The sequence below is a fragment of the Chenopodium album genome, chromosome 13 (genome assembly GCF_948465745.1).
Source record: "Chenopodium album chromosome 13, dcCheAlbu1.1, whole genome shotgun sequence".
Taxonomy (NCBI): domain Eukaryota; kingdom Viridiplantae; phylum Streptophyta; class Magnoliopsida; order Caryophyllales; family Amaranthaceae; genus Chenopodium; species Chenopodium album.
Window position 1 is genome coordinate 15,990,868 of NC_137846.1, and position 15,204 is coordinate 16,006,071.

The window sequence follows — 15,204 nt, forward strand, 5'->3', positions numbered from 1 at the left end:
CAGTCGTCCTCCAACTCCACCCAAGGCGGCGGTGCTACGGTTTCTTCTACCCAAATTCAGCAACTTATTGACCATTTGAACAATATGAAACCAAAATTGCAGGGTAAGGATGAATTGGGTTGGATCGTTGATACCGGCGCATCCAACCATGTGACTTGTGACTTGACTTTGATGACGAATGTGGTTAATGTGCAACATTGTCCGGTTGGTCGGTCTTCCGGATGGGAAGAGTGCTAATGCATCTAAGATTGGCACGGTTATTTTACAAGGGGGATTGAAAATTAATAATGTTTTATTTGTGCCCCAATTGAATTGCAATCTGATTTTTGCAACTCAATTATGTGATGAATTGAATTGCACTTTGCAATTTACTAACAAAATTTGTGTTATACAGGACCTCATGACGAGGAAGGTGATTGGAGCGGGTGAACGCGTGGATGGACTTTATTATTTCCGTGGTGTTCCTGAGGTGAAGGCTTTGAGGATAGATGGTGTTCAGTCGACAGAGTTGTGGCATCAACGAATGGGACATCCGTCGGAAAAAGTATTGCAACATCTTCCGGTTGTGAGTAGTTCTACTAAAAGTTCTAAAAATAAATCTTGTGATGTATGCCCTAGAGCAAAACAACATAGGAGTAGTTTTCCCATTAGCAATAATAAAGCTAGTCGTATTTTTGAACTTATTCATATTGATTTATGGGGTCCTTACAAGACTCAATCGACTTGTGGCTCTCATTATTTTTTAACTATGGTTGATGATTTTTCAAGAGGTGTGTGGACGTATTTAATACGGAATAAAACTGAGGTTGAATACATGTTTCTCAATTTTGTTGCTTTGGTAAAACGTCAATTTGATTGTGAAATTAAAGTGGTCCGTAGTGATAATGGCACAGAGTTTAACTCCTTGAAAAATTATTTTTTGTCTAATGGGATCATATTTGAGACTTCTTGTGTGGGTACGCCTCAACAAAATGGGCGTGTTGAACGGAAACATCAACATATTCTTAATGTAGCTCGTGCCTTGCGGTTTCAAGCTAATTTACCTCGAAAATTTTGGGGGGAATGTGTGCAAGCGGCATGTTATTTGATCAATAGAACTCCCTCTAGATTGCTTGATTACAAAACCCCGTTTGAGATCTTGTTTGGTAAACAACCTTTATATGACTCCATTAAAGTATTTGGGTGTTTGTGTTATGCTCACAATCAACAAAGCAAGGGTGACAAGTTTGCTAGTAGGAGTAGAAGGTGTGTATTCTTGGGATATCCGTTTGGGAAGAAAGGTTGGAAGGTGTATGATTTGGAGACTAAGGAGAGTTTTGTTTCACGTGATGTGCAATTTGTTGAGGGTGAATTTCCGTGGTCTAATCTTGCTCTTGACAATACCCGAGGCTACACTCATGTGCAAGCTTCGGAGTTTGTGGGAATTGATAGTGCAGGGGGCAGTGATGTGGACAGCGTGTGTGAGGAGCATGATGAGCAGCCCCGGGCAGAGGAGGCCACAGGTGGCTTGCGGCAACAGCAGCAGCACCGCAGCCAGCTTGTGGCAGGGTCTGCCGAGGCTGCCCAGGGCGCTGGGAACCCAACAGCAGCTGGGTGCGAGGAGCCCAGCACTGCCAAGGCTGCTGGAATTCCAGTGGCAGCTGGGTGCGAGGAGCCCAGCACTGCCAAGGCTGCTGGAATTCCAGTGGCAGCTGGGTGCGAGGAGCCCAGCACTGCCCAGGCTGCTGGAATTCCAGCGGCAGCTGGGGTTGACCCTCATGGCAGCGAGCAGGCAGCAGCTCCGGAGGGTACGAGTGCGAGTGATCTTGAGATTCTCGAGCATGCTGAAAATACAGAAAATATGGGTAAAGGCAAGCGACAAAAATTCAAGTCGAGCAAATACCGTGATTTTGTGACACACACCATTCGGAATAAAAGTCCATCTCCACCTCATCGTTCACCTGCGACATCTTCCTCAGGTACTGTTTATCCCATAACACATTTTGTTGATTCTCACCGGTTTTCTGTGAAACATAGAAAATACATTGCAGCAATTACAGGTGGCAATGAGCCAAAAAATTTTAAAGAAGCTATGAAGCATGAAGGTTGGAAGAAGGCAATGGCCGATGAGATTCGAGCACTTGAAGAGCAAGGCACCTGGGTTTTGGAAGATTTACCTCGTGGTAAAAAGGCACTTGGGAATAAATGGGTCTACAAAGAGAAGTACGACGAGCATGGGAATCTCGTAAGATTGAAGGCTAGACTTGTGATATTTGGCAACCATCAAGTTGAAGGTCTAGATTACAACGAGACATTTGCTCCCGTGGCAAAAATGGTGACTGTTAGAACATTTCTTGCGGTTGCAGCAGTGAAGAATTGGGAAGTTCATCAAATGGACGTTCATAATGCCTTTTTACACGGTGACTTGGAGGAAGAGGTGTACATGCGAATTCCACCTGGTTTTGACAAAAATAATTCCGGAAAAGTATTCAGAATGAAGAAGTCGTTGTATGGCTTGAAGCAAGTTGGGCATATATGATCCGTATGCTCCAACTTGAGGGGGGTATTGGGGATATTCTAGTATATCTAGGATATTATTGTTATGATATTATTGTGCATATTTTAGGAAACATATCTTGTGAAAAGATATGATAGAATATTTAGGGTGTTATTATCCTAGTATTATATATACATGTATTGAAGCCATTGTGATTAAGGAAATATACAGAAAGTATTATTGATGATTTGTGCTTGGTTTAACAAAATCACCAAGGGGAAACACCTCTACATAGAGCAATACGAAATCAAGATATATACTTGACAGAAACATTGCTCAACATTGACAAGATAATATATTACATCAAGGACGAACAAGATGTAACTGCCATGGATCTGCTGGCACATCTATGCAAGGAAGATAGAGCATGGGTATGTTTTTTCTCTTTTCCATAACTTCTCTAAATTGACAAGCATATATGTATTTAGAATGAAATGAGGAGTATCCACCATTGCACCAAGGATGTTAATCAAAGAAGGAAGGAAAATTTGCAAATTACAGCCATTTAAAACATGTATTTTGCAAATTGCAGCCATTAAAAAAAAATTGCAAATTGCAGCCCAAAAGTTGTTATAAATTGTAAATTATAGCCTAATTCAATTTTTCATCGGTTTGCGTGTCAAAAAATGTTCGTTTAAGATTTTAGGGGTCATTTTAGCTCTTAAGGGTCCGAATTGAGCTCAGAATCAGCAAAAAAATAACGTAAGTGCCTCGTTTTGTGTAACAAAAATGTATCGATTCATGGGCAACTATTTTTTCCTTGTAAAAACGAGGCACTTACGCTTTTTTTGCCAATTCCGAGCTCTATTTGGATCTTTAAGGACTAAAATTTCCCCTAAAACCTTAAACGAATATTTTTCGACACGTAAACCAATGAAAAATGGAATTAGGCTGCAATTACAATTTATAACAACTTTTGGGCTGCAATTTGTAATTTTTTTTTAAATGGCTGCAATTTGCAAAATACGTATTTTAAATAGCTGCAATTTGCAAATTTTCCAAGAAGGAATAATGTAAATACCTAATCTACATAAGTAGGTATAAAATCACCAATACATATATGTGTCATTTTACTAAAACATGCATGTATTTCCTCCCTTTTTTATATGCACCACTTGTTAATATATTTTTCTCTCTATCTTTCTCATATCACATTGGTCCTCTTTATTTTTTCTATCCATGTCTCTCTACTCCAAAAAATTGCATAGTAGTCCATGAATTAAAAAGTGATGCATCTTTAAAAAGTGATGCATCTTTTTCATATCACATTGGGCCTCTTTATTTTTTCTCATGTCTCTCATATCAAGGTTTATTCAAGGTATAAGACCTTTTACATGCATGAACATGATCTGATCTAATGGTGGTAATTGATTCAAAAAGACATTATTGCTTAATTTGTGCAAATTGTTATTACAGGACCTCATGTGCAAAAGAAACGGAATTGATCCAAGTATAAAAACAACATATAAGACAAATCTGTTAGATGTGCGAACATCATTGTTTGTGGTAGCAGCTCTAGTGACCACCATTACATTTACCGCTGGATTCACTCTCCCAGGTGGATTCAATCAAAATACGGGGGAAGCAATTTTGGGGAAGAAGGCATCTTTTATTGTGTTTTTGATATCAGATACATTAGCCTTGTGTTTTTCAATGTTGGTGCTAAGTTGTCTCACATTGTCCATGGTCTACGAACCTAGTAACTCGTTTATATTGATAGATCGAAGCATGGCGTTACTACTCAGGATGGCACTCAACTTCACCTTAGTCGCATTTATGACTGGAGTATATTTTGTTAAGTCCCCGAAGTCATTGCGGGCAACCATCCTTATTATCTTCATCACAAGTTCTCTTATAATAATTTCAATCGACAAGAATGTGTTGTTCAAAGTCATGGACAAGTTCTTCCCTGCTGCAAATAAGGAGTGCAAAGATCCAATGCGATTGGTCGAACTGGTAAGTACTAATGTCCTTTTTTTTGTTTTATATTGTATTGAAATCACTTGTTTCAGTTGATGATCTGATTTAAGGCTGTGTATAGTATTTTGTACGGAATATGTGAAAGGTTAATCTCTGAATTTTGTGAAATTCACTTTTTTTTGTGTTTTTTTTTTTTTGGGGGACAAGTGAAATTCACATAATTTGATGTGTTTTTTTTTTTTTTTTTTTTTTTTGGTGTTCTACCCGTTTCACCTTTTGGACTAATTCAGATTCGGGATCAATTTAGGGTGGTTAGATTCCAATCCCCTCCCAATTGTTATTGCGGGGGATCGAACACGGGTTTTCCCTACCAAGTGTAGTCTCAATCACCACACCTACCGTCAATTAGTACTTAATTTGATATGTGACACTGACAATGTGTGATTTGATTGCAGGGGTACAGGAGTCATCAGGAATAGCAGGATTCCCTTCTCGCTATTCATAGTGAGCATGCGTAATACAACCCAAAGCATAGAGCCTCAAGCCGATCAACTTTAAGATCTACTTAATCTAAGCTTGTGTGATGCACATTTTAAGACTTTTTTTTGAAAAAAAAAATAATTGTGTTGAGATCTACTGGATTTAAGCTTGTGAGATTGTATTCATGGCCATGCCATTGCTAGGAAGGCTATCTTTTAGTCATAATTATTTCAACCTTAATTCATTTTAGATATAGTCCTATCACCCTCATCGTTGTTTGTCCTCGAGTAAAGCTATAGGCCTGTAGTAGGTTCACGCTTGCATGTTCTTGACTAAGCTGCAGTGATCACACTGTTGACTTAGTGTTCGACCACTTGCTTATCCATATTACCACATTGTAACATAGTTGCTACCAATGACTTATTTAGCACTCTTAGTTTCGAAGGGCACTTATCAATACAAAAAAACTATATAGACAATAAAACTACTTTAGGAGGCATTATATACTATACTCCGTATTATCTTACCTATGTACATCCCTCCCCCCCTGTTGGGTTTGAGAAGTGTGGAGAACGGTTTAAGGCGGCTAAGGGGTTGCACAGTTTTGGTGTTAAGCTATGGATTGTTTGCTTGGTGCAAAGCAACAATGAAAAGTAGCATCTGACTTCAAATGGGCATATCTCAAGATCTAGAAGTGATATTGAGATGATTCAAGTTGGAGGTGATAGCTCGTCTCAAGAGCTTTCAAAGGTTCGATCGAACCTGTTGTAGAAATTCATTTGCAACTGCTACTGCCTCGAAGGTTTGAACAAACCTCTGGAGGGTTGACCAAACCACTCTTGGTTCGGTCGAACATGGGGTAGGTTCGGTCGAACCTCGTATGTGCCCTGTTTTTTACGATTTTGCGACTTAAGCGATGTGGCTTATTTAAGACCGTAGGATTGTTTTATTTAGCCTAGCACTATATATACTCATGATTTGTCATTGTAATAGGATTGGAGTAAGAGGATGAAGGGAAAAGATTTAGAGTGAGAAAGCCTCATGTAAACCCAAACACTTAGGGTTTGAGTGTTTGGGAGGGTGAGTTTGGGGTGGGAGCTTTAATGGTGATTGAAGCTTGTAAACTACATTATTCTTCATCAAATTGTTACTCCATAGTGGATTGGTGGGTTTTTCTCCCGGTTCTCGGGTTTCCCACGGTAAATTCTCCTTGTCTCGTTTATTACTTGTTTTTCCGTTTTTATTATTGTTAATTGTCGTTAATCGCAAACTAGCTAGCACATTCGTAATCCCTTTCACCCCCCTCCCTCCTTATAACTGTTGGTTAGTCTAATAAGGAAAACTATTGAATTTCATAGGAGTAATATTGATATTCTCAATTTTCCACATTTTTTTTTCCATTAATTTTGAAGGGAAAAGTATGAAAGTTAAGTGATACAATTGTAAGGATTTACTTACATCTGAAATTTTAAACATTTCCACACTTTTGCTTACTTTCCTAGTTCTTATGTTACCTCATTATTAAAGAGCAGCAAACCATATTTGATCATTGAAATTCTTTGGTACTGTAACCTTCACTTGCAAAAATGTAATCCCTGGTCTTCAAATGCATTGAACAATGATACCAAAATTACAAGTACAAAATTTAATTTGGTCACACTTTACCAGGATTATGCAGCACTGTAAACCATTGTTGCTTCCTAATTTCGCCTTTTACTCTTGGATAACGCATGCAATCGCCTTTCTAAAGTAACAGGAGCTAATGTTTCTCTGTCAAAACCCCTAGTACAAATATAACCTGAAACATTCCAAAAACATCAGACAGAATACATTATTAACATGCAATTTACCCATTAAGCATAAGAACATGCAATGCACCTTCATTGAAAAGGCTCTTGACCTCATCCGCTGATAAACCTGACAAGACAACACTTTCAATTAGCCATTTGATTCAAGTTCAAACATCGAATTTTCCATCCCACACCCAATTTGGGATGCCATTGATGAACAAATAATGTTATAACTTCTAAGTACAGCTCGTATGGTATAAATTATTTACTTTTATGCAGTACATTGTAGATAAACCAAGTCATCAAACAGGCTAATTATAAAGGGGTCATTTATCCAGGCAGTTGCCTTATGAAACAGATAACAGAATCAAACATGTTTCACCTTTGACAATATTAGATAAATCTCTTCCACAATACAGTATCTTCCTCGGGAGTTGCTGCAATGTCTTGCAGCGAACATCTATTGGCATTTGGCTGGTCTTCTGATCAGCAAAAACCTACATCACAACAGAATTCCACTTTGGTAGGTGAAAATTTGCTGCTAAAAATCTTTACAAACTTCCAATGACTGCACCTCATTTATCTGAAAATAAGTTCCATTTAGCGGAAAGGAGCCCCTCAACGCTGTTCTGCATGGGATCTGTGGGTTTATATGTAAGTTTTAGAAACACAAACTTGTTTATATAACCAGGTTTTAATTTAGAAATCATTAGCTAGCATCTCTCTTACCATAACTGTTCCCAGTACTGTCTGAGACCCTGCTATGTGGCTAACACCCACAGACAGCATACTATTGGCCAACGGAGGTACTGATGTATCAAAGTCATGCAATTAGCACTTAAATCTGTCATTTTTGTCTAGGATTAAACATTTAAACAAGTTGACATACCTGATTCCCATGTAATAAGAAGATATGGGGATGGATCATCAGGGTCCCGGTCATCAAACTATAACATTGCATTTAACAGTCATGATGACATAATGAAACATGTTGCCTATAATCATAGCTTGCAAATTGCCAAACAAGGTAAGATCACTCACCTGTTCTAATATTGGATGCCAATCTGGAAGTTCATAGCTGCATTGATGAGTCAATTAGTTAGAAAAGATCATCAGATAGGATGATTTGTGTGTAAAATCAAGGTAAATGAGAGTTTCAAACCACCAACTTACACAAAGTGTTGTGTTCTTGTTCGGATTTTTTTGGGTTGTTTTACAACTAAAGAAGTAGCTTTTGAGTAATATTGTCCTTTCTGTCTCATTTTCCGGGGTGGTTGATCTTTCACTGGAGTTTTAGGAGCTTCAACATTACCTTCATGGTAGAACTGTTTATGATCAATTTCCAGACCTTTCTGTTTTTCATTTTTTGATTTCAACACTTGCTGCTGCTTAGCTTTCACCGACTTTTTTTGAGTCTTAGCCCGACCCATGACACCAATGTCTTCTATGTTGATTTCAGCATAATACTTGCACTCCTTTCTCATGGGACATTCAGTACAGCTAGGTTTCTGCTTTGTACAGAAGACCTGTGCTAATTATAAACGAGACGCAGTTACTTCAAAACCTTATATTCAAGTGAACAAGAAATTCATAACCTCAATAACACAAGTTACTAAAATTACCTTCCCAAATGTAATCATGTGATAATGGAGTTCGTACCTAAAGACAAATAAGCGTAAAGTATAAGAAAGTATTGAGTCTATTATTGGCATGAAATTCATAGTTAAAGAATATCTTACAAGGTCTTTGGGTCAAGTTTGCATAACCGAGGAAAAAGATAATGATTAATCAAATCATGTAACTTGGAATCCCTACAAGCAGCACATTTAAAGTTTGTTATCAAAGCAATCAGTGGTGTTTCAACAAAGAAATAAGAGCAGAGTATTCTTACTCTTCCAAAACAGACATCTGAAGCATATCACTAGTATTTGGCGGGGCAGGAACCCACCCCAGACGCACTGTCACACGAGCAACATTCACATCAACCTTGAAAAAAAAAATGTCATCAAATTTATATTCAAAGTTCATAAAATGATCCCATCAAAACAGATTCCCTAGTAAAAAATAATCACATTGTATAAATCATACAGGAAATGCAGGTTGTTTGAGTGTTAGAAGTTGGACACAATGTGCACTCTTCAGCCCCAATCCGTATATGCTTAGAAGAAACTCCCTAGAAATAAGAAATTTGTGAGCAAGCAGCACAAAAATAACAGCATAAGAAAGCTTCGGAGAGGTTATGCAACAGTAAGTGGCAGTGATGCTTACTTCGCTTGAAGAGGGGGAACATTTCGTACCCATTCAAGGTCCAAATTTCCATGATCCTTCAATAGTCGGTCCAGAAACTCCTACATTGTTACAATCATTTTCCATTAACTTGCACTAATAACAGAAGTAGACATTTATATTTTTACTTTATTAAAAAAAAAAAAAAAAAAAAAAAAAAAAAACTTATAAGGTATTTTAAGAACTAAGTTAACCTTGATGCGCTTAGCGAGTTTCTTGTTCATGCCTCTCAATTCAATAGCATTGGATATCTCCACCATATCTGCTCGCCTGACAGCATGCCAGTCAACATAGTCTACTGCATCAATGCTTCTTTCTGTCTCCGTGTTGCTAGAATATTGTGTCTTCAAGGTTTCCCAATCAGGCTTAATTTTTTCCATAATTGCAGCCTTTCCTTTTCTCAAGGTCTCCTTTTTCTTCTCATCTAATGGTTTCTGGCTTTCAGGCCCCAACTTCAAATGTCCCCCCTTCAAATCCTGCTTTTGGCAAGAAAAGCCACCTATTGATCTCTTTTCTCTCAGCATTCTATGGTGTCGGCTATAAGTATCACAATCACGATACTGGGGAAAGCTCACACCAAGTGACATAAAAGCCGAACTGCATTGAGAATTCAAAAGGTTAGTGCTGCCACCCATCTTCACATTGGTTTCTGAAAGTACAGTTAAATATAAGCATACCTCGAATAGTTGTCACTGACCCTCTGAGTCAAAAATGCACCAATAACCGAGTCCAAAACTGATCCTTTCCATGGAAAGTATACTCTTTTCCCTGTGTTAAAAGTAAGAAACGCTGACATTGCATTACAAGAAGCATTTGGTGGTAAGCAGAACAGCTAATTAATGCTTACTAAACTATCATAAATCAGTATCTTGTTATAAAACGCTCTACTGATGAAAGAATAACATCAAGCAGTAAAATTAAAATTCTAAAATGTAATCACTCACCCTGAAAGGCGCCAACTTTACTTGCGAATAAATGCACCTTTTCATGGAAAAGCTGCAATTCATCATCCACTATGCTCTCATCTTTTTCCATCAATATCTCGCAGCTTTCAGCAACAGCTTTCTTCAGTAACTCTTTCCATGCTCTGTTTGTCTCCTTGAAGTTTTTCTGATATGGCTTTTTCTTACCTTCAATAGAGACCCTTCGGCCATGCCCTTTTAGTCCAGCACTTGTACTACTCGCTCCTTGAACTTCAACCAATTTAAATGCATTTGACACTTGTTGATTGATTGAGCGGGTGAAATAGACTGATTTCTCAGCTAATTCTGAAATTTTTCGCAACTTATCTTCCTCAAGATTAATCACAGCTTTTGATATTGATCGGCTTCGTTTGTTGGTCAGGGAGCCTCCTCTACGTGAAACACGCTTTTTCATTGAAGGCAACGGCGTCTGTGGCCCAACCACCGCAGACTTACTAATGCTTTCTTCATCCTTTGACTCATCTTGCTCCTCATTGTTTAAAGTTCCTGTAAAACACTTTTTTCAATCAATCCCAATTTGTACATATATATCATGCATTCTTTCAGTTGAAAAATACTAAGGTATATAAGGTTACGGATTAACTACATTCTGTACTATAATCTACAACATCACAAATACATTATATTATGTTTTGGAAAATACGTCATTCCTTTATGAGTCGCCAAAGAAAGAGGTAGCAGCTCGATATTAAGCAATACACTTACTTGACAACAATTACCAGTAGCTAGAAGCCTAGAAGGCATCATATACTGGTGTTTAAATGATCAAGCAATTATTTCAGAAGAAGAGATGGGAGAATAAAAGGTTTGTTCCTGATTTGTTCTGAATTCTGATAGTTGTTTTACAAAAATATAATCCCGGTCTGTTGTAAATCTTAATCCATCATGAAAACCAGAACACATCAAATTCTGCCAAAGCTCTTGCTTGAAAGTATTACCTAATTACTGCCGAAAAATGAAATGCTGAAAAGCCAAAATGGCCCAAAACCACAATAGTATATTCATTAAACCATGCTTTATGTAATGTTAGTCCTTGTGTTTATATCCAGATTTTTAGTCCGTCTTATATTTAATTCACACATGCTTGAAGCAAGCTACTGAGTGTAAAATGTACGCGCATACAAGTACTATGAGCTAAATTGCTAATGCCATGTTATATTGAGCTATAAGATCAGTAGCATACATCCATGTCATCTTATTACCAACAAAGAAGGTTTCAATATAGGTAACTACTTTAGTCCATTATAAGTTTTATTAAATTAAACACCCAAAGGAAAGTTTACATACTAGGAACTGGTAAATTTTTCAGGATCTTGTGTGCACTTGAACCTTCGCCAGCCACAGTCATTTGTGGCACCAATACTACTACATCAGCTCGACTTTTTTTGCTGATCAAGGGTGTGTCATCATCAAAAACGAGGCGTCTTTTGCAATGAAGAAGCAAAGAACGGGCCCTTCGTGGCACTGGCACATCCCAAAGACTTGCTGAAGTTGAGGACATGATTGCAGTTTTCTGTAGAAGACCTGTAAATTCCTGTAAACAAAACGCCAGCTATAAGGACAGTATCATTGAGCTATATTTTCAAAATTATGCACTAGTAACAAATATAATCATCCCACTAATCCAACACAGCATAAACTTGTCTTACTAATCAGAAAACAAAAAACATAAACAGAATTTTGATTCAAAGAGAACTCAATTTTCCCACTAATAATATGAACACAGCTTTAAATTGTTCTTCACACTTTACACTACTACACTAGTCCATCATATTTTGCTTTGCTATCCATATTATTTAATATCAGTGCCTAAAATCAATAATCTAATTCATTACTGCTCAATATTCAAGAATATTTGTTATGTCACAATGTCATTTACAACGAGCATCGAAGTATTAATTTTAATTTTATACTCCCTCTGATCCATCTACAACGAATAATGGTTACATGATCTGATCTACTCTGATATAATCCGTTATGATCTTATTAAATTTTGAAATTTAACCAAACATTGAACTTATTTGTATTTTGTAATACTAATCTTTAAAATAAAAACTTACGGAGTATCAAATGAGATATCATTAGATTCATATTAATATGTACTTTTCACATATGAAATTTTCATATATACTACATCCGTTTCATATTATTTACAACGATTTAACATGAAACTAGTGTGTGGCAAGGGCGATGCCCCGGGTTGCTAGTTTGTACTTGTTGATTTCGAGTTTAAGTCTTACTATAAACATTTTCTAGTTGCCAAACTCAATCATTACATAATGAAAACAAATAACATAATAAAACACCAATTAACTTATCTAAGTTAACTATAAATTTGTTGGATAAAAAAACACAATTAATAAATGGCTAAAATGGTAAGACTTGCAACTTAAGACTTGTTGGTCTTGAGTTCAAGTACATGTCATGTTTATAGTGACATGAAGCCCGTATTGCTGACATGTCGAACTTAAAAAGGGTGACACGTGAAACATATTCTGTTTTAGGAACGCTTTAATGGAGATAATAATGAGATAAAAGATATTCAACTTGGGAAATCTAAATGCAAATAAAAAGATAAGATATGATCTGATTATAGACTAATTGTCACATTAAATTTGAACTAATTATAACTATCTATCTGGAATATTTAACATGAATATTGATCACAAGTTTAAGTCATTTATTTTAAAGAACCCAATTTAAAGTTCCTTTAAAGTTTGATTAAAACGGAATTTTCTTCAAAATATTAAAATCACCATTTCAAAATAGTGTGAGACAAGAGTATTAGTGAGTAAAACTAATTTTAAAAGGTCATCTAAAACTTAAGATAATTCTTTCCAAAAAAAAATCACAAGCTTGTATAATAAATAAACAAACCAGCAAAAAAAATATCAGTAAAATAAAGAAAATAAACAACCTCAAAATATAAAAATACATAACAATACTCTCTACTTCAACAACACAAATTTTTTACTCTACCCATAAAGAGTAGTCTCAATGTCAACTTGCTTAGTTAGTTAAAATACGATTTTAAATTGGTATTTTTATGATCAAATTTCGTCTATATCATTTCCATTATGACTCTCTCTATACCAAAAAAATCAATTAAAAAAACAAATAGTAGTGCTAAAATCATTTTCCAAAAAACTTGAGGAATAATGTGTAGAATTTCAATTACTTTAATCCATTGAAGTACAATAAACAAAAATAAAAACCTTTTTCTTTCACAACAATTGAACACAAATTTCGATCAACACTAAGTATGTGCAAGAATATCATCATAATCATCATTTTTTCAAAAAGAAAAAATAAAAATATCATCAAAATCATCACGTTATCATACATGCAATTTGATAATTAAGCAAATAATTATCCTTAAATTTACCAACTATAGTTTGTAGAAATTTACTTGTTTGAAAGAAAGGCACTGCAATTTTCTTCCCTATGCGTCTCTTTAACTCTTTGGTTTTCTCTCTCTTCTACAGCAGTGAAGTGACAATGGTAGGAGATCGTCAGTCATGTAGCCTTTCCTTTCATTTTATACATCGAGAAACTCAATTCAGTTGACTACTCCAACTTTAGACCATCAACTAGTGTAATATTCGTGCAATTGTATGGTCTTTTAAATGAAGCTCCGGTTTAACTTTGTGATAAATTAAAAAAATATTTATCTAGTGATTAGTGGCATTTTTATAAATAAATCAAATTAAAATTTCAGTTAGTATGACATTTTTGTAAATAAATTAATATTATTGTATATAAATTTAATAAAAAGTTGCTAATTTATTTAAAGAATGTCATTAGACAAACTTTTTCAATTTATCATGAATATAAATTTGTATATACTCGATTTTTCAGGTCACAATGATGATCATGATGTGGTATGTTTGTAGTACAACTCTACAAAAGAATATTGTCTCGTGGTACGGAGTACATATACATTCTAAAGAATGTTTTTAGTGTGAAGTAAATTACTACTCCCTTGGTGTTTTAATTTAATAAGTGTTACACTTATCAAATCCGGCCGTCTTTTAATAAGTGTTACACTTCATTTTTTAGCAAAAAGTTACGTTAAAATAATCTCTCTCCACTCATGATCCCCACCCAAATCCATTATTTTTTTATTATATTTTTCTCCTCACATTCATTACTTTTCAATAAACTATTAACCTCACTATTTTTTTTACAATTTTTTTAATACTTCAACTACCCCACTAACCTCTTATTTTATTTAAGTCAATTAGATTGCCTAAAACTATGTGCCGGTCAAACTGTAACACTTAAAAAAATACAGAGGGAGTATATGAAGCATATTATAAATTAAAGATATACGGAGTATATATACATTCTTACGACTTTTTTTTTTTTGAAACAAAACAATTCATAATAAAAAGTCATCCGGCATCTACAAATGAAATCTAAATTAACAAATACATAAACTTCATCAAAGCTACGATCGTTGAAACGATCTTGTACTGTGGTACATTTCTCGCACACATCGTTGAAATATACAGTCTTTTCGGAGAGACCGTCTAACGATTTGTTGTAGCCGTGTAAGGATGATTTTCTTCTGATTCGCTTGAACGCATTTGAAAACTTGACAACCATTGTGATTCCAAACAAATCTTTAGCAACGAACTGACAATAGGGAAAAATATGATACCTTTTTGATAAACCCTAACACACTAACAAATCCTAAATATAAACAAACAACTAAATTAACAAAAACTAACGACTCTAATGATCAATTACTCCCTTTGTTTTGTAATAATCGCAACATTTTGACTTTTACATTATTCATATGCTTACTTTGATTTTACATTTTACCAATAAATAAAGAAATAAATAAATAACATAAGATGTCATGTAACATATTTTCAACGCGTTTTGTGCGGCTAGCCACACCATGTGGTCAGACAAAGTAACCCCAATAACACTAACCAAGTAAACCTTGTAACACTGATTGAGCAACCCCTAACAGTCACCAAGTAACCCCTATAACATTGATGAAGTAACCCCTCGAGCTAAGTAACCCCTCTAACACTAACAAAGTAATCCTCATAGTGGTTGGTCACACGGTGTGGCCAACCACATATTAAAGTTTGTGAAATATTTTAGATTAGTTTTTAAGTATATTATCATTTTATTAACCTTTTTATCCTTCTTAATAATACATAATTACAAATATTAATGGTCAAGTGAGTACTAA

The 15,204-nt window shown here is 35.6% G+C and overlaps 1 protein-coding gene across 1 annotated transcript; it reads right to left on the bottom strand.

Moving 5' to 3' along the window:
* Positions 1 to 6,636: 6,636 nt before the first annotated feature.
* Positions 6,637 to 14,603, bottom strand: LOC145575296 (DEMETER-like protein 2). The gene is made up of 17 exons (XM_081633183.1): positions 14,508 to 14,603; positions 11,283 to 11,529; positions 9,957 to 10,481; positions 9,690 to 9,780; positions 9,207 to 9,609; positions 8,995 to 9,074; positions 8,815 to 8,899; positions 8,618 to 8,712; positions 8,466 to 8,537; positions 8,349 to 8,385; positions 7,900 to 8,252; positions 7,768 to 7,804; positions 7,616 to 7,673; positions 7,456 to 7,535; positions 7,286 to 7,366; positions 7,109 to 7,223; positions 6,637 to 6,734 (listed from the first exon to the last, which is right to left on the bottom strand). Exons 1-17 carry the CDS (start codon positions 14,601 to 14,603, stop codon positions 6,637 to 6,639), a joined length of 2,553 nt encoding a protein of 850 aa, XP_081489309.1.
* Positions 14,604 to 15,204: the final 601 nt, after the last annotated feature.

What these genes read in the sequence shown, in the direction of transcription:
- LOC145575296 (XM_081633183.1), bottom strand. Translation starts at nt 14,603, where the DNA reads ATGGTTGTCAAGTTTTCAAATGCGTTCAAGCGAATCAGAAGAAAATCA. An exon ending in ACATGATTACATTTGGGAAG is followed by an intron (nt 8,253 to 8,348) that starts GTAATTTTAGTA and finishes TAATTAGCACAG; the next exon opens with GTCTTCTGTACAAAGCAGAA. An exon ending in CAGTACTGGGAACAGTTATG is followed by an intron (nt 7,367 to 7,455) that starts GTAAGAGAGATG and finishes ATAAACCCACAG; the next exon opens with ATCCCATGCAGAACAGCGTT.